The following is a 26,877-nucleotide window of genomic DNA, read 5'->3' as shown; positions in this document are numbered from 1 at the left end:
ACAGCTCAGACCAGACAGGGATGGGAGCACCAACCTGGGAAGGCTTTGATTTGACTTATGACTGAGTCACAGGGGGGAGAAGCAGCCGTGGAGGGGGCTTTGCCCACTGTTGGCCATCACCTTTGCTGTTGCAGTTTCTCCTATCCTGACCAGTCATGTGGAAGGCGCCAGGCCAAGTTTGAATGCCACTACTTGGGGCTCCAGGCCAGGACTGGGTCCCGTTAGAGCAGAATGGGTGGCAGCAGAGCTCATCCCACACCAGATGGAGAAAAGAAAGGGTGCACACTTAGCTGCTTTGCAAGGCCTGTATGACACTAAGGCTGGCTGCGCTGGCAGCCAGATTGAATCTCAACAGGAGCAATAGTGAGAAAGGACTCTTTGCCCTCCACATATGCAGAGGCTCAGCTGTATTTTGGCCATGCTGCTGCAATGTGAGGGATATGTCTTGGCAGAAGAGTAATGAGAGTGAAATCTGGCAGCTCCCACCGATGCCATTCAGAGGGAGCCAAGAACACCCAGGCAGAGCACCTCGGCTGGAGCATGGGCAGAAACTCACAGGGAGAGCTGGGCCCAAGAAAAACCCCGCAGATGTTGCAGAGAGCTGAAAAATGATTATGAGCAGAAGACAGAAATGAGCTCTGTGAGGGCAGAAAGACAGATGCTTAAGAATCAAGTAAGAGGGAAAGGCTAAATACTTGTCCAAAGCCTAAATGCACAGATACTCCTTGGGGGGGCTATACTTAGGTTGGTGTTAACTTCACTTAGTTAAGCTTCACTTGCGTTAAGCTCAAGTGTTGAGCTCCTCTTAGCTACAAGTTTCATGCCAGGACATGACGCTGAAAACATCAGGGTTCACTTTGTGCAGGACTACCCTACATTTATGCCATTACCTCTCTCACCCGGCCTTTGACCTTGCTGACCCTAGCGTGGCGATGACGTCCGTGCACCACCTAGCAGGAATAATTGCTGTGACATCCACAGGTCATGGAAGCCAGCTGCTCCTTTGTCCCCAAAGTCTTTATACTCCCACTTTTCCTCTTCCATGTCTTTCTGGGACCACACAGGGAGACCGAGACTAAAGTCGACTAACACGCAATCAATAAGCAGACAGCACTTGTCTGTTCGTTGCTGTCTCTGCTGGTGTGCTTTCAGCTGTCGCCAATGCCTGGAAGAAATAAGCAGATGGATAAAAAGCAGTAGGATTCAGCACAATCCAAAAAAGACAGACGGGAAGATGGTGGGACTTTCAGAGGTCTAACCCTGCATTACATCAAGATCATTACACCACAAATTGTCCAGATGGTACAAAGCCTCAGGCTCATGGCTGGACTTCTCAATACACTTGAATATACTTATTGTCAAAGTACAGAAGAAACTCTAACGAGTTAGGAGACTGCACAGCCTGACCCAGATCGCTAGCTCTGGTGGTCTGCTCATTGCAGCTTCCCCTCCTGAGACCAAACTCACTTTAGAAGGACTCAGCCAGTGCCAAATGCACTCATGTAATTTAACAAGTAGCAAAGACCCATATTTCCACACCACATTAATGTCCGGTAATCTCCAGGGGCTCCTTGTTCCTCTTCAGGCTAAATTAATAGGTCTTGTTCTAATCTATAGAGTCTTTTAATATCTAGAAACTTCAAGAGTATCACGTCAGAGACATCTGTTTTCCTGTGTGATTAATATTTTAAATTCTCTTTTTGAAACAGGATGAATATATCATAGATCTCTGAGGAAAGGGCTGGGCATCTGTTGTATGTTGACATTGTAGAAAACATAAAGCATCACTTGTTGATGCTAACACAGTACAAACAGTAATGCAGTGTTCTGATTTTTTTTCTCCTCTTTCTAAAGTAACAGAACATAAGTTTGTATTTTAAGAGGAATGGTCTCCTACACTGACATACTATCTCTTGCTTTATATGGCATTCTTTATACTGAAATTGCCCCTAAATTTTTAGGGCTTTTCAAACTCTTCTACAATATGCTAGGCATGGGATGAACTTGTATAGCTTGTACTCTCATGCTGCTGGCACTGGTAATTGTATTAATTAATGTTTTTAATGTATGGATTTCCAAGTTGAAATGAAAGGCACAAAATCACCTAGCTGTAAAGCCATTTTTGTCATTTTTCACAAGGAAAAAAAAAATAGTTCTGAGAGATAACAGCCAGCAATTGAAATTTAAAGCACTTTGATTCATTTTCAGCAAATTTATGTGTCAGCACCTGATTAACATTTCATGAAGGAAATTTCTCTGTTTCCATGGAAGAAATTTACTTGTTTTCTCTACCTTACCATGTTTTCTGCAACTTTTTCCTCCTTTTTTTCACTTCCTGATTTAAGCTATCAGATTTCAGCCAGCCAGAATCAGGATGTGAGCAATTTGTGTACCTGGCACATATCTGTCACCGTAAGGCTTGGGTTCCTTTACAAATATTTCTCGTCCAGAGGTGATGGCATCTCTAATTATAACTGGTAAGGAGATTCAAGCTTGTCCATCACTTTTTTTCCAACGAAGTATGACATCTTATCTTTCAGTGCAGTTCTCATCAGGCGTTAAGGTCAAGTTCTGGCAGAGCACACATAAATGTGCCAAATGTGGTGGATGAACAATGCTGCTGTGCAGGTTATCCATGATCTCTGAGAGAAAGAAATCATGGCATTTAACTTGTTGTGTCAGTCTTGAAAGATGCGCCAGAATTTGGAGGCAAAATTGGAATTGTTTTAAAAATCTCCTTCCCTAGGATAAGATTTGTAGGGCACAGCAAGGGCTCAGGAAGAGATATCTCTCTGATGGGGTGGCCTTGGAGATAGATATATTGATGGAACTATTAAATTCAATGTTGTAATATGCCACAAGAGCACAGGTGTGAAGAACCTCCCCTGTGACCTTCCACTGAGCACAGTCCTCCTCCAAAGAAAGTTTACTAAGGGTGGTAGGTGATACCAAGTTGACATATGTCCCCAGGCACCACAGTATCACATTATAGTCCTGAATAATGCAGTAAAAATCCCCGACTGCCAAGAGGGAGCCACCCACAATAAAGCTAAACATAATCTTCTCCAGCACCCACGGCAGCTCGTGTTGCATCCTTTCTCAGGAAGCTGGGTAAACAGATGAGCCCTGCAAAATACTGCAAAGGGGAACAAGTGTGGAGGAATTTAGGATATAGCATATGGTAGGGATGAGGGGAAAACCCTCCAGAGTTTTAGCCCAGCCATGTAGATTGTCCCATTTGCTAGTAAATGGCATTGACAAATAGCTAGGAGACCTGAGGTGCCTCAGCTCTCAATAAACTTTCCCATTCCATCCTTATAAGTGGAAAATTGGAAAGTCTACAGCTGTTGGATAGACTGCCAGTGCCAACCATTGGTGCTGATATGGTGGGAGGTATCAGCAAAATTGTCATTGATATATGAACAATCATACTCGATTCACAAGTCATCTGGCTAAATGAAAGATTCAACTGCACTTCTTTTTGGATTTGACACCTAGACAAATAGACTGAAGACACTTAGCCTAATAAGAATTCACCCCTGAACTGACAGCACAGGTGGAGCTACTTTGTGAGCTGCAAACAGAAAGCCTGCAGAAGACCAGAGCTGTCATGTGAATATAGCCCTGGATGAAAGCCAGGAAAGACAGATTTAGTTTTGGAGATGATATCGGTGGGATACTGAACATAGAAAACCCAGACATCCTCTTTCTCGTTTGAGTTGCTTTCACAGAAACAGGAATGTGCACATCCTTAGTAAATAAGCAAACTTGCACCAAGAAATACCGGATTTGTGCAATCAACTTTTTACAGGCACAGAAATAGTCTGCCAGAACTGATTATTCAGACTAAGAGGCAAGGGTATTTTCAACAAGAGCAGCACAGCTGCCATTTAACACAAGTGAGTTGCTTTTACTGAGGGAAGTGCCGACAGTGTCCCCCAAGAGCAGATGTAGCTCTCCCCTGTGGACCTTTCCTGGAGGAAAGAAAAGGGGCTCCTGAGTGCCAAGTGAAGGTGTTTTACAAGCCGAGTGCTGCTGGCTAAGGTTCACATAGGGAAGTGCTGACAGAAACCTTCTGATGCAGGCATGGAAACCTTTCTTCTTCTGCCTGTTTCTGTTTATTTTTCATTTCGATATTTGGATCACTTCTACACCTAGGCTCTACATCTATTTCCACCAGGGATCCAAAGCATATAGGACGGGAGTGTCCGTATTTTTAATATTAACAGAACACCTAGAATAATACAACCCTGTCTGTAGCTGGAGTTAAAACATTAAATACAAATAAAAAATGAAAGAATTGCAACTTGATCAACAGGTACTTTTTTTTGGAACATCCCAGAAACATGCTTTTAGTAGAAGAGGGTATTGCAAAACCAAGTTGGCATGGTCAGTGTAGGGAAATCACTTCTGGTAGGAAATGGCAAATCTTGACTCTGGGGGTGCTACCTTCACCATGGTTACGGGGACGAATATGGGCTATATCAGCCTGGAATAGGTACAAAATATTTGTATATGTAGTCGTGAGTTATGCAAGCTGCAGAGAAAGCACGTGGGAGGTGCACACCAGAGATAACAGGAGAGAAGCTGAGTTGCTAGCCCATCTTTGCTAGCTGCTTTAAAATAACCTCCCTTCTTCGCACCGAGCTGTCTGTTCAGTGTCACCATAGTGACGCTGCTCACCAGCCACCCAAATCTGACTCGCAGCTTCCTTCAGGAGTCCCACCGCCGAGAAGCCGTTGCTGCTGGAAGCATCCCTCCATCCCTCCATCCCTCCATCCCTCCATCCCAGCCCCAAGAGGAAACCTCCCCTGACAAACCAGCTTTCCCATTAATGCCTCCACTCACCGACCTGCGCGCAGCACTCTTGTTCCTTGCCCACTACATGGGCAGCAGCACACAGGCTACCGAGTCTGCAGGAGAGAAGCACATTTGACACCCAAAGCTGTGTCTTTGGTAACTGTTTCCCGTTTATAAACAAAGGGTGTGAACACGCGAAATAGGATGACCATGTTCTCCTGGAAAGCAGGGCTCTGCATGCGTGGTGTCTCCCTACAGTTTCAAAGCCTCTGTGAAAAGTTCAGAGCTTCACTGGAATTGCCAAGTGGGAAGGCTGAGGCGATGGGTGTCGGTGGGTGGCCCCCACCCATGGGCACCCCTTATCAAGCAGGGTGTCCCCAGATGGAGCAGGATCATGGAGCTGAGTCACCTGTGTTCTCCAGCCCAGGTGGGGTTCCCACCATCTCCTCCCTTCAGACCCCTGGACACCTCCAGACCAGGGCTCTCAACACAAAGTGGCACAGAAGAAACAGAGAAATGGTCATGCCTATTCCCAATCTTCACCTTCTCCGACCACTCCTTGACTTCTGCTGGGACTGATCCTCTGCTGTGCCATGATTGATTTCGGTTTCCCTCAGCACAGCCACTGTAACAAGCTTAAGTGATAAAACATAGAAATCCTTTGCATTCTTTGCAGGGAGAATCAGTTCTCTCTATACTGTCATTCATTTTACATATATGCTTTTTACGTACTATGTTGAAGTAATTTTCGGTACCTTTCTAGCCTTTATTGCTGACGTATCCCTGATCCCTGAGACACAGTTGCGATGCAAGGTGGAGGCTGATGCCATTTGCAGAAACCAGCACCTATGAAGGAGTCAGGGGATGAGAACAGACTCCTTGCTGTTCAGGGTAAATCCACCGTAGCTCTAGGCATGTTCCAGGTAGGTTTTAGAAAACCGTACACAGGACCCCATTTACAAGCTTTCTCTTCAGCAAACTTAGTCGTTCTTGGTAGTGTTGAAGGGCTGTTGAAAACAGGCTGGTTTTAATATGACCTTATAAAAGACTCGCATAAAAGCCAGAAGGAGCAATGGGAAAAAAGGGAGGTCTATCGTTAAGGTATCAGAGGAGCCCTGGAAAAGATCAAAGTTTGATTCTTGGCTGTGCTGATGACTTTAGGTAAATCATTCAGGAACAGGCTTGGAAGAGACACCAGCTTGCTTAGGAAGTTTTTCAGAGTCAGTGCCTCGGTGGGAACCAGGGGGTGCAGGGCACAGTTGGAAGCATGTTCTTCAATTCCTAAAGGGAAGCAGAGACCTTTTCGAAGTGTGATAGTGATTGTGAGTGCCAAGCAAATCAAAATCTGAACTTGGACTCTTCTGAGAATCTCATTTCATCTTTCTGTGCCTCTTTTTCCCCAAGTGTGAAACAGGGAAAATAAATATTTTACCAGTGTTGTCAGGATAAATGTATGAATATTTGCTGAGATACAGTGGTGACAGAAGCTACAAAAGTAAATAGAATGGATATTGCATTAAAAAAAAATCCCAAGTCCCATTTTTATCCAAACAGTGGATTAGTGATGAGAACAATGGAAGTCGATTCAACTGAATTATTAACCACACAACCATTTATTTGACAAATGCTACCTTTTTGTCTGATAATTATTTCCAATGGGATAATATCACCATTTTATATCATTTATACTTGAATAATATTTGGTAAATTATAGTACTCAGTCTGACACAGAAAGTACTGCTGAGTACAGTTACTTCATTACTCCTCCTAACATTACCAGCAAATATATTTGCTGAACCTGGTTAATAAACCACAGGTGATCAACAGACTAGCTTACTTATGGATCACTGAGGGATGATGAAGCTTGTTTTCCATTGACATATCACTTATATCTGAATGGAAAATTCTACTGAGATAGCCTGCAGCTCAGACTGCACACATTACTAGGATAGCAGAGAAAGACCTTTAACAGTGCATCTGACATATTATTGATTTACGAGAGAACAATGTTGGACTAAATATGAATAAAAAGCTATCCTTTCACACAATTTGGTACAGCAACATTGAAATCCTACTAGGATAAACAACTGCCTTGCAATCAGTGTGCTCGTCCATCATTCAGTGTTAAATCTTAATTGTTGCTTATTTCAATTTCTTTGTGTTAAGTGTTTCTAAATTATAAATAACCCTGCAACTTTAATAATAATATATTATCTGTTAAGGAAGAGATAAGTATAGAAATAAATGATTAAAGTGATCTATTTAAATATTACCATATTTGATTTATCTGAGGATTTGGAGATCAAGGCAGTCACTTTGTCGTATTTGAAGAGATATTGACAAGGAGACTACGGACAGATCATGCATCTATGTTGCACAAACAGACTTTGTGTATGTGTATTTAGTTACAAAATTGTTACAACATGGTCTTCACTCCAAGGCTTGTTTTTCCTCCTTTTAAGGTCATTGGTAAACTATCTTGACCTTAGTGAGAGTAAAATCGTATCCTAAGTAGATACATCATTGCTCTGTTCTCCCTTTGATCTGAGCATTGAACTGTGATTAACATTAAAGAGAGTAAGTCCAGCCGTAAGCATTTTCATGCCCTAAGCAAGCATCAACTACGAGACTCCTCCTTGTCATGTCTCTTCTTTTCCTCTTTCATGTCTCTTCTATTTTTATTTTTTTTTCAACTTAATTTGCTTGCAAAAGAATCTTTCGTGCCTTAAGGAGGGATGGTTTTGTGATTAAGTCATTTTATGGAAGGCCAGGTTCAATTTCCAGGCCTTCCACTTAATAACTACCCTTGGTGGGTCACTCAGTAAAGTGCCTTGCAGAACTGCAGTGCTAATAACTAAATGCACCACGGACCATCCTCTGTTGTTGACGCCAACCAGCATGAAACACATCAAAACTGTTTACTGGGTATGGTCTCTGGTGTCTGCTTGTCCATGAACCATGTCCAGGCACTGTTTAGAAGAGCACTAGTTGCCCTGATTCAACACCGTCCCTGGGAGCATGTTAACAGTTAAATGGTATGACATGGACTTGATTGTTTTTCTATTACAGACACAGCCTTCAGTTCCTGCCTGGTAAAACAGGGCTTCTCCTGTGTTTCAAATATTTCTCACAGCCCAAAAATGGAGGGAAAGCCCCAGGAGGTTTCTCCCATCCTCTCATTGCCTGCACTGGGTGAGCAGGCTAGTAAAGGAAGGCAGGGCAGGTGGACTTCAGCTAAAGGGTGGATCTGAAGGTCAAATGCTGAGTTCAGCAAAAATTAACAGCAAGGAGATAACACTGTGACAGTGCTATAGCTGAAGGAATAGTAAGTAGAGTGCAGTCAACAAAAATTAAAAAAAAAGAAAAATTTGTTAAGGGCTGGAAGCAGCTGGAGGCACAGTGAATGAGAATACGTAAGACTGAGTCCAGAAGAGAGAGAGGATGGAATAAGGGAAGATGGTGTAAGAAAAATGTCAGAAGTGTTCTCTGCCCTTGCAAAACATAAAATACTGTTGTGCAGTGTGGTCAACATCACATATCTTGCCCCATATGTCTGTGGTCTTTGTGCATAACTGTAGATGCTTAGCCTGTAATCAGTTATGAAGCAAATGGAATAAGGTGCTCTATGAGAACACAAGACGAATATATTTCTTACTTTCTATGCTAGCCAGCAATCATTTAACACCACTCTTGAATGTTTTATTGATCAAAGTTTTGTAACAGCTCACATCTCCTTTTGCCTTTTCTAATTTCTTCCATCTCTTCTTTAGAGGTCCAGTGGAAAGACTTGTTGGCTTGCTCTTCGCTGGCTTGTGAGACAGCACTTCAAATTTGGCAATGGATCAGAAGGACTGAAGAGCACTTTTGCTCCCACCAATGTTTCTTAGAGCTGCTAAAACAGGACCAATGAAGATGTTCACCAGACTCCAAGTCCTTGCGCTAGCTTTATTTTCCAAAGGAGTTTTCCTTTCCCTAAGTGACCACAGTTTTGTAAGGAAGGAAATTAAGATAGAAGGAGACCTGGTCTTAGGTGGCTTATTCCCAATCAACGAAAAAGGCACTGGGATAGAAGAATGTGGGAGAATCAATGAAGACCGAGGCATCCAGCGCTTGGAGGCCATGCTGTTTGCCATTGATGAAATCAACAGAGACAACTACTTGCTTCCAGGAATTAAGCTTGGAGTTCACATCTTGGACACGTGTTCCAGGGATACATATGCCTTAGAACAGTCTTTGGAGTTTGTCAGGGCATCTTTGACTAAAGTGGATGAAACAGAGTATATGTGCCCTGATGGCTCATATGCCATCCAAGAGAATTTACCACTACTCATTGCAGGAGTCATAGGCGGTTCCTATAGCAGCGTCTCCATACAGGTAAGTCACAGGAGCCCCATCAGGTGAGAATCATTCATCTGCAATTCCTCTGAGAGAACTACTGCTTACCTAAGTTTGTCAATAAAGCAAGTCATAGCTTAATCACTTTAGCCTAGGGGTCAAATCTAGCATATACTTTTTACTGAATTTATATTAGTTTGATTCACCCTTTAAAATGCTTGCTGTAGTTTAAACCTCTGGCAGCTGTCCACTTCCTCTACTTATGGTGTATCCTGAGGGCACTGAAGTTTCCAAAAGTCTTAGTATTTATTTTGAACTTTACATTTCATGAGACTTTTGAACTCTAAGTTCAAATCTCTGCTTTCACATCAATGATAAATTATACCACCTATATTTCTGGATATATGTATGCTGTGTGTACCTAACATTTGTCATTTAAACAATAGAGATTAAAACTGAAAGAAGAAATCCTTATCTTACTTCCAGGCTGAAATAAAATGAAAATGGCATACTAGCCAGAAACTTAAATTACACCTGACCATATGATTGCAAACTTTTAGTATCTAATTAAGCACACCAAAGCCAATGAAAATTATTCTGCTGATCTCAATGAGAAAGGTCTCAAATATCCCACGCAGGCAGTATAGTTTCTGAACGGATTCTAAATTTGCTGTCTTTCCTTTTGTTTCCATATATAGTTCATACTAAGGAATTTTTTGTCAAGAAATGTTGCCTGGCAAAGTGCAGTGTAAGCACTGTCAGAAGTCCAGCACAGAAGACAGATGCCCTCAGTATATCTTGCTCCCTCCTTCTGGCACATTGTAACTGCAGCTTTTGGTTGTGCAATATTGGTTCCAAATAGGGTCTCAGTAGGGTGGTGGAGACTATTTAATGGCTTGCAAAGGTGTAAAGTTGCAGGTGGGTTAAATGTTCCATATATCCTTCTAGCTATGGTTTTATTGCATGCTTGGTTTCAGTTGCAAGGGGCTAAACATGATGTTGATTCCTTTTAGTCTTGGCTTCCCATTTTTCATAAATTCATGATAAAACTTTAAGTCCTCGTCATTTTTTTTCCATTAAATGAACATGAAGAACATATATGCCCTCTTTTTTAGCAGAAATTCTGTATTTCTCCTCTCCAGACCACGTACTCTTATGGCAGTGCAGCCTTGGATGTTCTAAAGTTCCCCACCACTGCCAGTGTGCACTATCCATGAGCAAAAATGTCCCCTAGCTTCACTGAAGCTGCCAAATCTACACATATCTCATTATTTTGGGTTAAATTAAATAAACCAGTCCATATCACTCATAACCACAAGTGAGTGGTGTCTTAAGCCCAGATTTAGGTAGGCTAAGACCCTGCATCTAGTATTTCCTAGGGGTCAGTTCCAGGTTTCCAAAGGCACCGTGCCTTGACAGTGCTGGACCACTATGAGCAATATGTTTTTCCAAACTGGGTACAGGCCATAATTACTGCATCAGTGTCAAAGGAGAAAAATGTTCTTCTGTACCACAGACCATCCCAGCAGTGACAGAAAGCCCACAGAGCTTCATTTACCTGTCTCATAAACAGGCCAAGAGTCCATCCAATGCTCATTTCAGTCAGAATTACACTGGGGAACTGGCTACTGCTCTTGTCAAGGCATTAAATCCCATCAGCTTGGGAGCATGGCCAGTTTCCATAAGACATGCATGAGCACAGAAGCAGCATTTCAACAAATTGTATTTCATTCCCTTTTGTGTTCCAGTGTGTGGCTTTCCTGTGTATTCACAGTAGGGAATACATGGGCAAATGGCTACCCATAGCACAGGGGAATAGTTTCTGCAGAGCAGAACCTCAGCCATCTCTCATACTAGGACTGGTTTTGTCCCTCTCTGGACCAGCTAATACAGCAGAGATCTATCTTTCACCAGTTATGTAGGTCTGATCACTTGGAGCACAAAGAACAAGTTCCAGGGCTGGAAAAGAGACATCTGAAGAGCAGAAATGATAGCTACAAAACCCTGGGCAACACAAACTGTTAAGGAAATCATTATTAATTGTTTCTTCCAATCAGACAAAGGGTACATCAAATTAAACCAGCGAATGGCAGGTTGTTGTGGATGCTAAAAACTAAATGAGTTCAAGAAGTGACTAGAAAAAATCAGGAAATTCTGTACAGATACTATCTCTGGCTCAGAAATCCCCAGAGCTGCAAGTATCTCAAGGCTGGTAAAATATTTTGAAACGTCATATGCTTGCCCTATCCCACTGGTGGAGAGGTGGCAGTGGTTTTGCTGTACGTTTGGTCTAGTCTTTTGTGGTCAGTGTGTTTCTCGGTCCACCCTAAATTCAAGTGTGTCCAGTGGACATGAAGACATGAAGTAGCCTCAAAGGCACAGTCATAAAAGTAGTTACAGCTGAGGAAATTGTACAGATATTTCCTTCCCTCCCAGAAACCCTGAGGCAGTCACGCCACGCTCCTAAAATGGCCTGGGGCCTCTAGCACAACATCTGTCAATCTCTTCCTTTGAAGCCAGTCTCTGGTGATCACTGACATAAGCCTAAATCCTTATCTGAGGCAGCAGATTGGATGCAGTACACAATGAATATACATAGTATATACAGATGCTTCATATTCCAAAAGCTTGGGTTTGGAGCAGCTGTCAGACAGAAATCGGAAGTCCTGTTAAGAGACTTTCTCATTCAGTACATGTGAAAAATAGCAATATAGCTCTGTGCATATCTGTATGTCACCCAATTTTCAAAACTTATGAGGGGTGATGAAACAATAATTATATCTAATATTACTCTATGATCTATACAGCTTCCCTATAGTAGCCAATAGTTGTTCAAACGTAATACCTTTCTTACATAGTTCTTCAGAGAAATAAAGAGATAGGTTCACAAATCATTCAATGTGTCATCAAGCACTTTCCAGCTAGAAGGGAAGTATTCAGTTGATTACTTTCCCTTGACATAGATTGTGTTGGCCTTCCTTCAGGCCCTCTTTTCTAGCTTTCCTCTAGATTTCACACTATCTAGAAATGATGTAATTAAGCCGTTCACTCCTGCTCATCTTGTTAAGATAAACAATCATGACTTCTGTTTCAAAAGAAAATCCTTGTCAAGAATAATAGGCATTGCAGACTCAAGCCTGAAGATAGAAGGACTTCAAAGCATTAGAGTTGTGCATTTTGGTGCTGTGCCAGAAGGAGAGACTACCAAATGTCAGAGACAGTCACCTGTACAGAGTAGCTCCAGTAGCAACTGGAATGACACCACCACTGAATGGCAAACCATTTCAGCAGGTGTGTGTGCAAGGCTGAGCACCCCATTCCCCACGCTTTCCAACAGCACTCAGGGTGCTGGATGCTTCCAGATGTAGCCCTGTCAAACATTTCTCTTTTGCCTGAGAGCTGTAAACATCGTAAAATCCACAGTGCAGTTTCTTAGCCTTAAAATAAACCATGCTGAGCTCCTCAGACAAAAAATTATTTCTGCCTTTTTTTTTTTTCCTCCTGTGAATTTGCTGTTGTATTTCAATACTTTTTCTTCCCCTCCTTTCAACCTCCCTCTCCAGATTTTTGTCTGGACAGCTGTCTGCCAAATCACTTCATGATGCTCCTGCTGTCAGATTTCTGCTTCTTTCATTATCCTTCCACCAAGGAAAAAAGAATTTGCTGGTAAATCAGCAATGAACACCTTCCCCACTGAGTCAGTATGCGCGATAGGCACTTTTTACAGAGACTAAAAACAACAAGAGAATGCAGAATGCTTAATTATTTTCTGGTCAGACTAGGCTATTATCGTTAATGATGATCTGGATAATTAGTTTTTAGATGTTGTGTTTAAATTAGCAGTGAGCCCAATCTGCACAGCATTTGATCCCTCAAAACCCAAGCCAAGATTCTCAGTCAGTGGAAGGGCTCATGTAAAAAAAGCTGGTTTTGTTAAATAAAATTCTGACCTGAGCTGAATCTAGGATCAGAAAGTGAATTCTCCAAAGTTTGGAGGACTTTATTTGGGGTTCATGGCTTTTCATTTGAGCCACATTACCCACTCTCTCCTAGTTTACAACAGAAATTTCAAACGTATTTTCCTTGGAGATGTTCAATGACATTGTAAAAAGGATAAGAATAAAGCACTGTTCATTTGCACAGAGGAGCACCTGCATAGCTAATCCAAATGCCATGTTTAAAACACTTAGGTCAGCTCTGTCAGGAATATGCATGTGTAAGCAGGAATATGACTATTCAAGTGCTGGATTTGTTCTTCTCTGTTTCTGAAAACTGGACCCATCTTCTGAGAATGGAGATTGGGGTCCATTCCCTGCAGTCAACTCTTAGAAACATTAAGACATTCCCTTAGGCTAGCTGGGCTTTGCATTTCCATATACACTATATTCATGTTGATGTAGGGCTTTAGCCCTATGTAAAGTTTTCTTCATGCTACCAACTCACAAGACCTCCAGATCACAGCCATGAAAGTTATTCCCAAGTTAAACCCTCATCCAGAAAAAATGGCAGAATATAAACCAGTACTTAGCTGTCTTCTCTTCATTTTTTTGCTGTATCTCAAGTAAATTGGAGAAGGTTTAAAGGTATGTTGCTGCTATCACAAAAACTAAGGCCTCTCCCCTGAGTGACGACCTGGCGTGAAATTCAGAATATGTACTCATTTATCCTGGCTGTCATTTCTTCTTAGCAACACAAGTCTGCCAAGAGCTCATGGAGCCTGAAAGCTAATCACCTCCTTTTCCTTCCTCCAAGGATAAAATCTTCCAATCAGAGTCTTAACAATAGCTTGTGACTTCCATAACCACTGAAAATAGTGCAAAATCCTTAGAAGAACTACATGTAAAAGAAAAAAAACCAACATAACGTATGGGGTTCTGTCCCCCTGTGCATGGACCCAGCAGGGATGTGAGCAGGAGAAACGTGCAGGGGGCTGCAGGGGTTCACCAGGGACCACAGACCATCTATGCCATTTGTGCCGTGCTTATTATAGAGGAGCTTTGCATTCAGCTGTGCAACGACAGCCTCTGGTGATTTTGTGCTTGTAAACTAAACCAGATCCTTATTAACAGCTCTATTCTGTGAGATGGGCCACCTACCACTAGCATTTAAGCTACACATGCACTTGCTGACTTCTTGGTGCCTCCCTTAAACTCTTTCCATCTTTTATCTCTGTTCTTCCTCACCCTCCACTACGTCTCAGCCAGATCCTTGCTGTTTGTTCCTCTCTTTGTTTCTATTCCACATTCAGAAACTGAACAGCCACTAGGCTGAGATTTTCAAAGTGCCCAGGCAGCACTGGACATGTCTTTCCTAGCAATTTCAAAGGGATGTGAGTACTTCTCTCTGGGTGGCTTCTTGAAAATCCCAAAGTAACTGATTCCTTTGCAGTCTTTTTAATTTGAGTTGGGATTTTTTATTTATTTATTTATTTATTTCTCCTGTGTGAGCATTTTCTCCTTCTGCCAGGGGGAAATGATGCGATTTTACAGGGATGGGTAAGTAACCCGTGAGATCACAGGTAAGAAAGAAGGAGCCCTACCATGTTACAAGTGGGAAAGGATGCAACTACAAGACAAAGTGGCCAAAAAATAGGAACTAGTTAGGGACATCCTAACATCACCCACACTCATTCTGTTCCTTCTGACTAGGACTTATGCATCAGTTAATGAGTCTCAAATAATCATATTTATCCATTATAGCTCTTTTAACTCCAGAAGTCATTTCATGCTTTTAGAGCCATCAACCCCAGTTTTAGTCCCTTTTCTCATCATGTGTAAATGTGACGAGTCACTTGCAGTCAGGTTTACCAGGTCTCAGAGAAGAGTTACACTCCTTGTGCAAAGCAAGGTCTTCTGCACAGATCTCTTCTCAGTGCGCCAGCTTAGTGCTTAGCTTACTTCACTTCAACAGTTAATGCTGTATGGATGCAGAGTGCATATGCAACAGCTCACTGTGCTATCCCCTGCAGGAAAAAAGAAAAAAAGATTTCCAAACAGTTCTTCTCTCTGAGTACAATATTTCTCTGCATGTCCTTCTTGGTTTATTTTTGATTACACAGGACACACATATAAAAAGAAATTCCTGGGTCCTCTGCAGAAATCCTAGATGTTATTCTGACAATATTCCCTATTTCTGATGTTCATTTCACAGATGCAATTATTTCACTGTTCAACTACTGCTTCTCTGGATGTGACAACTATTGAGTCCGCTGCAAATCTTTAGCTATATTTTTCCAGCTTCATTGCCAAAATTTTCAGGAGAAGAACAAGACTAAAAACAATGTTGACTTCTCCCCACCCCCTGCTAACAAAAAATGCCAGACATTTTTATTTGTTTGGTAACATATGGTTTTTACCTGAGTTACCTTTTGGAAGGAATTTTGTTAAGGAACAACACTCACTAACAAGTAAACAGCTCTTAATACCAAAGAGAGAGAAAGCTGATGGAAACCACTGCTTCAGTCCTGCAATGTGCCAGACGGTTACACAGGAGTACAAGCCAGGTGGGGACTCCTAAATAACTTCACTGCTCCTGGCTTAATTCCTTGCAACTGACCTTTAACAATTAAAAGGACTGGGATGTTGGCATTGTCGATGCATTCTTGGGGTCAGAGCTTGAATTCCAGCTGAAGCCAAATGGGCATTTTTGGTTGCAGGTGTTGACATAGCCCCCATATAGAGACTGTCTTCCATAGTGCTTATTATAATACCTCAGACAAAACACCCACAGTTTTAAAATGGGCTATGGCGAGAGGACGTTCCAGACTGATAGAGGTATTTCAATTCTGGAACTAGTAAGGAACTTCAACTCCTGATTTCCTTTTGAAAACAGATCAGAGTTTGAAGTGAACCATTTTCCTGGGTCTGAGCTGAGCAGGTGCATTGGCATTACTGACACCTCCACCTCCCAAATACTCCCAAATCATGTGAGTATGTCAGAAGTGCCCAAGCTAAGTCACACTGGGCCACACTGTCCCCAAGGTGAGAGCTATGCCTTTGAGCCTACTGGCTCCCAAGAGGACAAGGAAAGTTACGGTGGAGCCTAACTCTTCAGTATTGGTCATCTTTATTGTCAACGATGCAATCTGGCAGCACTGTAGGCTCACAGCGTGCTGGGCAGCACCTACAGAAACCTAGCCAGTAGATAGATGGAAATTACTATTTCTGTTTATTCTGTTTATTTCTATTTATTCTATCCTTATTGGACTACATCTGGAATACTATGTCCAGCTTTAGGTCACCCAATAAAAGAAAGATTTAATAAATACAGAGATGATTGTGAGGAGGAGAGTCTGGAGAACATACCCTACAAGAAGAGGTGGAGGGAGCTGGGTATGTTTAGACTGGAGAAGAGAGGGTTTGGTGGGAACCTACTATCAGCTTTTCAGTATTATGCATTGGTTCTCAAGAAGACAAAGCAGGTGTCTTTACTGAGACACATGACAGGAGGATGGAAGAAAATGGTTATTAATTGAACAAAGAGAGGTTCTAACTTGACATAAAATGTACAAGCTGGGAGCTAGGAGCACAGGCCAGTGTAGGCAGTTGACTAGAGACAGGTACCTGATTTATTCTCTACTTTAGTTTTATGCCCACCACTTATCACATACCCACATTCCAGCCCATTCAGAACCAACGTTTCTTTCCTGCTTTTCTAAAATGACACATTCTGCTAAAATTTGTTTAAAATATTTTTAGATTTAAGAAAAAATAAAAAGCCAAATAAGCAAAAAAAAAAAAAAAATTATTGGAGCAAATGCTTTAGCTGCAGTTTGACCTGCAGCTGCCCAGATAATAACAAAAATCCCACACTGTAGATTACCATCATTTAGGAACTAGATACAGCATACACTGGCAGCAGCACACATTTCTTCAAAGCAAAAGCTCAGCTCCTGTGCTATAGCAATAACCTACACGTTAGAAAATCCTTGGGACATGGCTTTGCCATGGTCTCACTGTGGGAATCTAGACAAGCAACTTACCCTCATGAACAGAAAGACTTTTTCAGGTGACCAAAGGCAGCAACTGGATTTTCATGAGGACAGATTGCAGTTCAGAGACAGGGATTTCTCCAGTTTCTCAACAGAGACAAACCTCCTTTACCTCAATCCCATTCTGCTCAGCAGCCTAATTTACTGTCTGTTCAAAACAGCCACAGGAGCTCTTGCCTGTCTCAAAGGAGCTCTGTGAAATCAGATTCATTAAGCCGTGTTAAGTGCCATGAGATTCTCACGTGGTAAAATTTTAGAAGTGCAGAGAGCACTGTCATCTAACAAGGGGCCTCCTCTGTCCAACAAATGTGTGATACACACTTGTGTATTATGTTGGAGAAACCCTATCTGTTCTAACACTTGTGAGATTTTTTTTTTTCCAAAGTGTTTCCTGTGCTCCCCAGCCCTGTAACACATTCAAACAAGCCATGTAACAGCCTCTAGGCTGTTAAGGGAAATTTTAACCAAAAACATCAGAATAAATCCTGCTGCCAGCAAAGAAATTCCTACAGGGGACAGGCAAAATGCTTGACGGGATTCAATAAATCCATATATGAGTTTCTGAGACATATAGGTGTTACCTGCCTCACCCCATCTATCATCAGGACCCTTGAATGGCCAGAAGTATACTCAGAAACCAGATTCCCATGTTTGAATTAGCTGTACCTAATTCACTGCTCCTTGCAGAAAGGTATTAGGAAGCCATTTTCAGTGTTACAAACTAGTTTGGCAATTTCCCACAAGTATTCGCCCCGTCCCCAAGGCACAGAGAAGCAGAAGTGAGAGGTATGGCTCCGACGTCGTGAGAGGGACCTCATTCTGCTCTGGCGCTGCCCTGGTCACTCCGTCTGCTGGTGCAGCCTGTCCCTACGGACGGACACGGCTCCCACCGCACTTTCTGCTGTGCTCGTGTTGGGCAGCTCCTTATGCATCACCCACCACCCTCGCAGCTGGGTGAGAGCCGGGTTCGCTTGGGAAATGGACAATTTAGCACAGGACAGCGGCTACACTAATAAACCCGGCAGTGGGAGGGCAAGTAAAGGTCTCCTGTCACTCTGGAAGCTGACTATCTGGACACACTTTGTTCACAGAGAGCTGTGCGAAGCAGTTGCTTTAGGTTGCAGATACAGAACATCCAGTCTGATTTTCAAAGGTGCCGCATATCTGCAAAACCCACGGGTTTTGACAGCAAAAAAAACAGGCTACTACTGCTACTTAAGTGCCAACATATGGATTTCAGGCTCTAATTGCATGCACCATGGCTTGATTAAATTGCTGCCTGGAGCTTTGCCAAAATAGATTATTTCACTTAGTAAAAGCTGGATCTACACTGCAATTTTGATGCTGTAGCACACATGCCAAGGCAGCATGGAGCTGCAGCGTAGGTATGCCCCAGGTGGTTCAATCTCAGTGCTCATAACTCTGGTTCACATTGCACCATCCTCTACTACACTGAGACACTGCAGAATACACAAAGCCTTAGACATCAGCTCCTCTCCAGAACCTGCTCCCTGTGCCCTTACCTTGTTGTTCATTTAATCAGGATCTGATTTTCAGAATCAGATGTTCAGATCAACATGGAAATGGCTGGAAAAAGGGACCATTCTGAAACCGACTGCTTCAGCACAGTGCCGGAGACCTGAGCTCTTTTGAAAAATTAGTCCCTAAAATCCAGATGTTACAATATTCCAGAAAATCCCCAACTTCAGAATTTCCAGAAGAGTGTCCTGATCTGAATTAATAACAGATACAACTTCACTGAGCTCCACAATCAGTCACAGTTCTCAGGGATGATTGGGTCACTATCCTCTGATTAATCAGTCTTTCTTATATTTTTGAATTTTTGGTCTGTGAAAAAGCTACCATCTGGACAGCTTTGCAGTGAAGAACATTACAGCAAACAGCATTGCCACAGGAAAGCTTTCCCCTCCCTGTAGCACAGGATGCAGAACTGCAGGCAGTTTGCACGGACCCTAGAAGTACAGTGACCTCCAAGGCTCAGGGCTCCCTTGTAAAATGGAGTTGTAGTTCTGTTTCCCTGCATATGGATACTCCTGCTGCTTAGACTAAAAGAAATAAAAAAACAATAGAAAGATGTTATATTTGTTATGAGTATCTTTCCATGAGCTGAAGCCTTCACTACACATTGAATAGCACTACTTAACTAGAAAACGGACTTCTATTTTAGCCAATTTTGGGAGAGGAAATGCAGAATGTTATGTGTTCATATCTTTATTATGGTTTAGCTCAAATAAAATAATTCCTGCTAGAATAAACTGAGACAAGAATAGCAATTCCAGCCCACATGGTTCTGCAAAAAATATTCCGGAATAGCTACATGGAGGACATTCTTATTACCAAATCAAAGTGCTCTTTTTGAGTGAGGACGCAAGAAATATTCCGGAATAGCTACATGGAGGACATTCTTATTACCAAATCAAAGTGCTCTTTTTGAGTGAGGACACGTGAACCAAACCATGTGGATATGTGGGCCTGCCATCAAAAGTTACAAAGCCACGGAGGCTTAACGATGCTCAGAGCATCCATTGCGCCTTGGTGACAAAACAAGCCTCTCAGCCCGCTCCATTGCCTTAAAGCTGTTCATTTAAATCACCGCAACGGAAATTAAATGCCACATTTCCAGCATAAGGCAGTTTAATGCATGTTACCACCTAGCAGGGTGGTTAGGGACCCATCAGCAGTTTCCCGAGGGACAGTAACTTGTTCAGCCACAGCACTTTGCGCCACGTGCCTACACCCACAGGCAAAACCGCGGGGCGTTAGCCAAAGCCCCCTGTCAGGATACTCCCTCCAAGCAGTGTAGAAGAGGCTTTATTTTGGTTTAAACTAAAATAAACTACCGTGAGCGGTTTATTTTATAAAGACATGTTTCGGCTCCCCAGATACAGGCACCTAGAGACTTGAAATGCCCGGGCATCCCACCTGCTCTTCCCGGGTGCCCCAGAAGGACAGTAGAACACGGGTCTCCTTAGGTCCTCCACCATTTCAGGTGGCCCAGGTGGTTGCAAAAGGCACTGTGCATGTATGGTTCGACAGCAGTCTGGCCCAGACAAGAAATTACACCAGTTTACAGTGGGAGACGAGCCACAGAGAGACACTGGTCCAGTGTCTGCATTAAAGAACAGACAGAATCTAAATCTATAAAATCCCGAGAGATAAATGTTGCCAAAAAGCAATAAAATTCTTTTGGCTACTTCTACCAGACTGTCTATTTTGCTACTGACATCTGAGCCTCTAAAATTTGCCTTCTTCCACAACATTTTTTTCAAAACAGTCCTTTGCGTTTGAATTCTCACAGACATAGTCTGTGGTCAGAGAAACATTTGGGGAAAATGTGAAAAATTAATTGATTGGGCAATTTTTAGTAAGTTTCCCTTAGGAATCTCAACCACACTATTGCTTTTCAGATGGTTTTCTCAGGCTGTACTCCAAGATCAGCTTTAAATTTAATTTACTGGACACATCTTCCACTCACTAAGAGCAAACTCCAAAGTCTTCCCTTTGTCATTTAAGAAGCAATCACAGGGAAAAAAATGGCATAACCTTTCTTCATTTCTTTCCAGATATTATCAAGAGCTACACTTCTACGAGACCAACACAGTAGATTTGGGAATATTTAAGCAAGGGACATAGCAACATATGAAAAAAAAAAAAAAAAACCACAAAAAACAGGGCTTTGGACAACATAAATCACACAAGAAGGGCGATTAGAGATTATTAAAAGTTTTTATTACTTATGAAAAGTTGTAGGTCAACATGACATTGTGCAGCACTTGAGAAGTACTAACATGCAACAAATATGCCATCTCAGGAGGACTGCAGTCAGAACAGCTCAGAAGAAAGGGTTTAAAAGAGTAAAAAGTAGGAGAGGTGTGGAATCAGAGCTTGAATAAGTGAGGTCAGAAAGTTCTGTGAAAGACCTGTACATGTATATCTGTGATATTCGCATAAAAGAGAAATTTATGTTGTCTTAGTACATTTGGTTATCAAATACAGTGAGTCTTGGAGCAGATGAATCACACTATGAATGGGAAAGGCATGCAAATCCCCAGACCTTAATAAGGACCACAGGCTGAGGCTGAAGTATATTGTCCATTCGTGTCAAATTCTCTGTTGGTTTACACAGACTCAGTTTGACAGAAATAAAAGGTCCATTACAGTCCCAGTAGAACCCTGGGAATTAATTGGGCCACAGAACAGCTATTCTGCATATACAGAGTGCACTGCTTTCACCAGAGTATGTTATCAACATCCTCTATCGACACCCTTAATCTGTGATTGTCAGAACACCTCTTACTGGAAAACACTGTTTATGCCTTTCCCTCGATTTTTCTGTTCAGTTTTATAAATGCCACTCTTTACAAACCTGTGTTCTCCCCCTTGTCTCTAGGTGGCAAATTTGCTCAGACTCTTCCAGATCCCCCAGATAAGCTATGCCTCCACCAGTGCCAAGCTGAGCGACAAATCCCGCTACGACTACTTCGCGCGGACGGTGCCCCCTGACTTCTACCAAGCTAAAGCCATGGCTGAAATCTTACGGTACTTCAACTGGACTTACGTGTCAACGGTTGCTTCCGAAGGGGACTATGGGGAGACCGGGATCGAAGCCTTTGAGCAGGAAGCTCGCCTCCGCAACATCTGCATCGCCACCTCTGAGAAGGTGGGCCGGTCCAACATCAGGAAATCCTACGACGGGGTGATCAGAGAGCTGCTCCAGAAACCCAACGCCAGAGTGGTGGTGCTCTTCATGCGAGGCGACGACTCTCGGGAGCTCATCGCAGCTGCCAACCGCTTCAATGTTTCTTTTACCTGGATTGCCAGCGACGGATGGGGAGCGCAAGAGAGTATTGTCAAGGGCAATGAGCACATAGCTTCTGGGGCAATAACCTTGGAACTTGCTTCCCATCCAGTTAAAGAGTTTGACAAGTATTTCCAAAGCCTCAGCCCTTACAATAACAGACGGAACCCCTGGTTCAAGGACTTCTGGGAGCAAAAATTCCAGTGTAATCTCCAGAACCGAAAACCACATAAAAAGGTTTGTGACAAGCACTTCACCATCAACAGTTCCAACTATGAGCAAGAATCCAAGATCATGTTTGTTGTGAACGCCGTGTATGCAATGGCCCATGCCTTGCATAAAATGCAGAGGACTCTGTGTCCAAACACCACCAAACTCTGTGATGCCATGAAGCATCTGGATGGCAGGAAGCTGTACAAAGATTATCTCCTGAAAGTAAACTTTACAGGTAATAACTTCTTTTTTGGTACCTTTAGAATGTCACTGTAATTAATGAAATGTTTGTCAGTCACAAAAAGAGCCAGGTGAATTCCCAGTAGCACCTATTATCACAGTTCAGACCAGGGTGGTACTCAGGCAAAGCCACTCCTGTCACAAGAAGGGAGAAAGAAGGACAGGAATCTTGGTGAGAACTCTAAAAAAACAGCTCAATGCTCCTCCTGTTTCCAGCAGAAGGAATTGTTGGAGATGGCAACAGCTGGTCTTGGAAATGTTACCCTCCATCCTCTAAACTTCACACACCAACTTCCATTTGATTCCCAGCCAGTTTGGCTTCAGCTGGGCACGTCTGGAGGCCAATGGTCATTTCACCACCTGCTACACTAGGCAACCGCCTACTATGCCTATGCAAAGATTTGGCCTTCTCTTAATTGTTTTGTTATGATGAATTTACATAATAGCTGGACTATGGTCAATGGCCAATGTCCTTGCAATAGTAAAGTAATAATTCCTGCCATAGAACCAGATCAGTGTAAAATACTTAAATATGTGGGATAGTACCATTACCTATGTTACAGAACTTTAGGCTTGATGACAAAGTATTAAAAATTAGATTAAACATGTTGACATCTCTGTGGTTTTGCCATCACATATGGCTGAGCTTAGGTTTGTTATTAATGTTACGCCATAACAAGGCTAAATAGATCTACAAAGGAAACAAGTGAAGTGTAGAGCATCATGTCTTTTTGTCGTTACATGTCTAACTTTCTTCTGAAACATCTAGGCTGAGATTGCATTTCTATGTATTATTAAACTGATATTCTCAGTTGACTGGGTTGATAGTAAGGAAACATCATGCTGTGCTTTGTATGAGAACTAGTTCCAAGAGGAATTGAAGGATAAATACGTGTATGATACAACATGCGCAGTCCCAAGAGACCATCAATAATGGTACAACATTAATGACACTGGAAACTATGTGAAACTGTCAGATTAGAGCTTGAACTTTTCCCTTCTTTAGAGGTCTTCTCAGCATTTGATTCAGACCATCTCTAGATACTACCAACCACATCCCTAGTGCTTCTCTCACTCTCAGTGGGGTATGGCTGGTGTAGCCAAGTACTCCATTTTTTGGGCACTTGTAGACATACTTCCCAGTGCATGCTGCAGAGCTCCTTAGGACCCCTGGTTTCCCAGTATCCTGCTAGCTGACTTGTTCAGAGCACATCAGGGATTCCTGCAGCCCATGTGCCTGGATTTCTTTACCATGGGAAATCAAGAAGGGGCAGATGGGACTGGTCGCTTGCTGCATCTTAACTTATCTCTCAGGAGGGGATTCAGGAGGACCCAGGATCTTGGACACGTTCTGGTAATACAGATTCGGTCACAAAGCAAAAATAATGCAAGAGCAGCTGAAAGTTGAGATGCTTCAAAACTCTCATCTGAGTGTTTCATGCAATGCAGCTGAAGCCACATGCCTGGTCTGAGCAATACAATGCCTGTGTGTGTCATGCCGTTTGGTCTGCTCCTAAAGATTGCTGCATCAGTAAGGATAGTCACATACCATGACATATACAGATGCATAGGCAACGTATACATATCATACGTCTTGCTGTAACTGCATTTGATTTATTCATCAATTTCACAAGCAGCACAAGAATGAAACGACCTTTTAGTCTTTAGACCCATGGAAAATAAGAAGCATCATTTCTCCTCCTCCTCCACACAGCACTTAATACATAGAAACTATTTTCTCGTTTGCCTACACTTAACCTCAGAGATACTTGAACGTCTTCAAATTTTTGAAATCAGATGTTTTTAGGAGCACAGCACTTCACAGAAGCGGGGTCCTGGCATACTGATTGCCAGGGATGGCGGTGGTGTGCAAGGTGCTTCTGACCCTGCCAGTGAGACCCTTCAGGACAGTAACAACTGACCCAAACAAGTAGGCACTTCAATAACTTAAACTTCAATTATTTTGAAACTTTTTTTGACACTCCAGGTACTTTTATGGGCTTAAATGTATACACTCTTAACAGAGACCATCTGTAGTCTGTCACTAGACAATCTTAGTACATGATTCCTAATTGTTTTTCTATCGTGCTGAGATTTTTTGAGCACCCAAGCATTTTCCTACTCAACATTTAGGCATAAAGTCAAAATAACCACAATTTTCTTTGACCAAAACTCCAGGAAAATTTTCATTTAGATACAGACAGAAAAATTGATTTTCTTTTTGACTGAAATATCTTTTTTACTTTTTATGAATTGGAAGTTGAAGCTGTTCGAGCTGAAAAAAAAAATTCAAAACCTGTCATTGTGTAATTTTGAAAACAGAAGGCTCTTTTTTGAGCCAAATTAATTTGTTTTGAAATCAACATGGAAATCTTTGAAACTCTGAAGAGCTTTATTTTCAGTTAATTCTCATTTCCAATCTAAAACATTAAAAACCTGTCGAGTTCTTTTCCAATGGCTTTGTTCTGTATATATTGTTACTAGCTTACAGCATGATTTGCTCATCTCCTGTTTCTTTGTTATTAGTTCTTCCATTATAATGTGAATCCTTGTTTTAATGTCAGTGATTTTTTAAGCAGATGAGTGATTTTTATGTAGTGAGAGAATCAGCAAATCTCCTATGCCTTCCTCTTTCAGAAAGGTGTGAAATTTTAATACATACAAGTCTTGTCATTGATTTCTATGGGACCCAGAATTCGCCTTTTCTCTTTTCTGGTTGAAGACGGTCTCTGGGTGTTTTTTTAATACAATGTCAGGACCCTGCTGCGTGGTACATTTGATCAATGATGCTCTCAAAATTTCCAGCTCCAAATCTAAGAACATATCCCCAGTGCAGAGAGAGGATGGCATGGAAGCTACCAGCCCATCGGATACACCGCAACCAAGTCAGGTTGGGAATTCTCTCTCTTCTTTAGCGTAGGTAGTGACCCACACCCACCAAAAGGAAGCAGGCAAGAAACAGAACAACAGTGATAACCGTATTCACTCGCACACAAACAGCTATTTAAGCAATACCTCCTTTGCTGAAAAGCAGAGGTACAAATAGATGAGCCCTGCATGCATAAACCTGCAGCTTGCCATGAAAGAAATTTGACAAATGGCCCTGAATGTATTCTCCCAGTTTCCAGGAACAGGTGATGGTGCATTTCAAACACACCAGTCTGAGTAAATGATAAGATGCATTTATGTGACTGGTGTGGGTCTGTGCAATTTTAGACACTTTCCCTACGCACTTGAATTAGTTTTGGTCGGTCTCTGATTACAGTTAATGGAGGGGATCAGCACTTACAGAGTGTGGTTCAGCCCACATGAGGTAGCCCATGTGAGATATGATTTCCCCTACATCTCTTACTATTGACTACAGATGGAGCACAGAGCAACTAAGATTCTCACTTGCCATTTAGCTGAAAGCCTGCAGCGAGACTCTCAGGCACAGCATTAATGGGATCTGTAGGGAAATACTCAGGGACCAGCTAACAGCAGGGCTGGAGTAGAGGACTGGCCAGGATTTGTGCACTCTCATGCTGCCACTGCTGCTGACGTGCTGTGTGACAGGTATTTCATTAATATCTCCAGGGCCCTAGTTATTTCTTTTTCATTTAATTGAAATAACTCCATAGAACTGCAGTGTGGCATGAAGGCAGGGTGAGATTTCATTCCTTATTGTCTGTGAGATACACCGAGCACATAATTCTCTTGCAAGTCAGTAAGATGTATATGACAAATGTCATGATATCCTGAATCTTTTCAGTAAGGGAGAAAAGAGATGCCTGTGCCTGATTCCCACTTCCAGTAGCAGGATCTGAGAATGCAAAGCCCAGCCCCTAGATAAATACACTCACTCCATCTCAGTGCTTGTTTGGCCTTTCAAAGAGATATAGGCTGGTTCATCTTCTTGATCTTCCCATCCTCTGCATTCTCTCCTGAGGGCAGAAGTGCAGCCCTTGATGTTCTGAATTGTGATGCTTTTCTGCTGATAAAGAGATGCTGGTTCAAGAGGCTGTTAGTTTGTATTACCAGAACAACAAAGAAGTGCTGAACAAAAATAAAGGGCTCCATGGGAGAGAGCACAGAGTAAACTCACCTTCTCGCCAGCACCCAGACATTGCTTGGTGGAGGGCAGCGTGTGCAGGGGACTCTCGGGAGGGCTGTGAATCCAGGGATGAACCCCAACACGAGGGAGAGCTTCACATATCCAGAAGTCTCCCTCCCTCAGAGGGATGGAGGGGCCAGTGCAGCAACCAGCTCTGCTAACTGGTTTAGCTCCTTTAAGCCACCAGGATGACAAAGAAAAGCAGTGTTATTGCCCACAGCGCTGCTGCAAGCCTCACAACATTTGACATGTGCCAGGGCAGTGAACATTAGCAGGGGTAGCGTGAAAGGGGTGTCCATCATTTGGGATAAAGTGTCAGGGTCTTGCACAGCTGTGCCCCAGATGTTGCTACCTCGTGTAGCTGCTCCTCTGGGGCGTTGGGCTCCA

General features: G+C 42.5%; 1 protein-coding gene across 3 annotated transcripts in view; it reads left to right on the top strand.

Moving 5' to 3' along the window:
- The window catches only part of GRM3 (glutamate metabotropic receptor 3), a 106,585-nt gene that overhangs the window by 52,802 nt on the left and 26,906 nt on the right, over nucleotides 1–26,877 (top strand). For all 3 annotated transcript variants that reach the window (XM_069801679.1, XM_069801678.1, XM_069801676.1), the window contains 2 exons: nucleotides 8,571–9,174; nucleotides 21,537–22,392. In XM_069801679.1, coding sequence (XP_069657780.1) covers nucleotides 8,677–9,174; nucleotides 21,537–22,392 — 1,354 coding nt within the window. In that variant the 5' untranslated portion in view covers nucleotides 8,571–8,676. The remainder of the gene's footprint in view (nucleotides 1–8,570; nucleotides 9,175–21,536; nucleotides 22,393–26,877) is intronic.

Source organism: Haliaeetus albicilla, chromosome 14 (genome assembly GCF_947461875.1).
Source record: "Haliaeetus albicilla chromosome 14, bHalAlb1.1, whole genome shotgun sequence".
Classification (NCBI taxonomy): domain Eukaryota; kingdom Metazoa; phylum Chordata; class Aves; order Accipitriformes; family Accipitridae; genus Haliaeetus; species Haliaeetus albicilla.
Note: the sequence above shows the minus strand (reverse complement) of the source record. Positions and strands in the feature narration are given on the sequence as shown.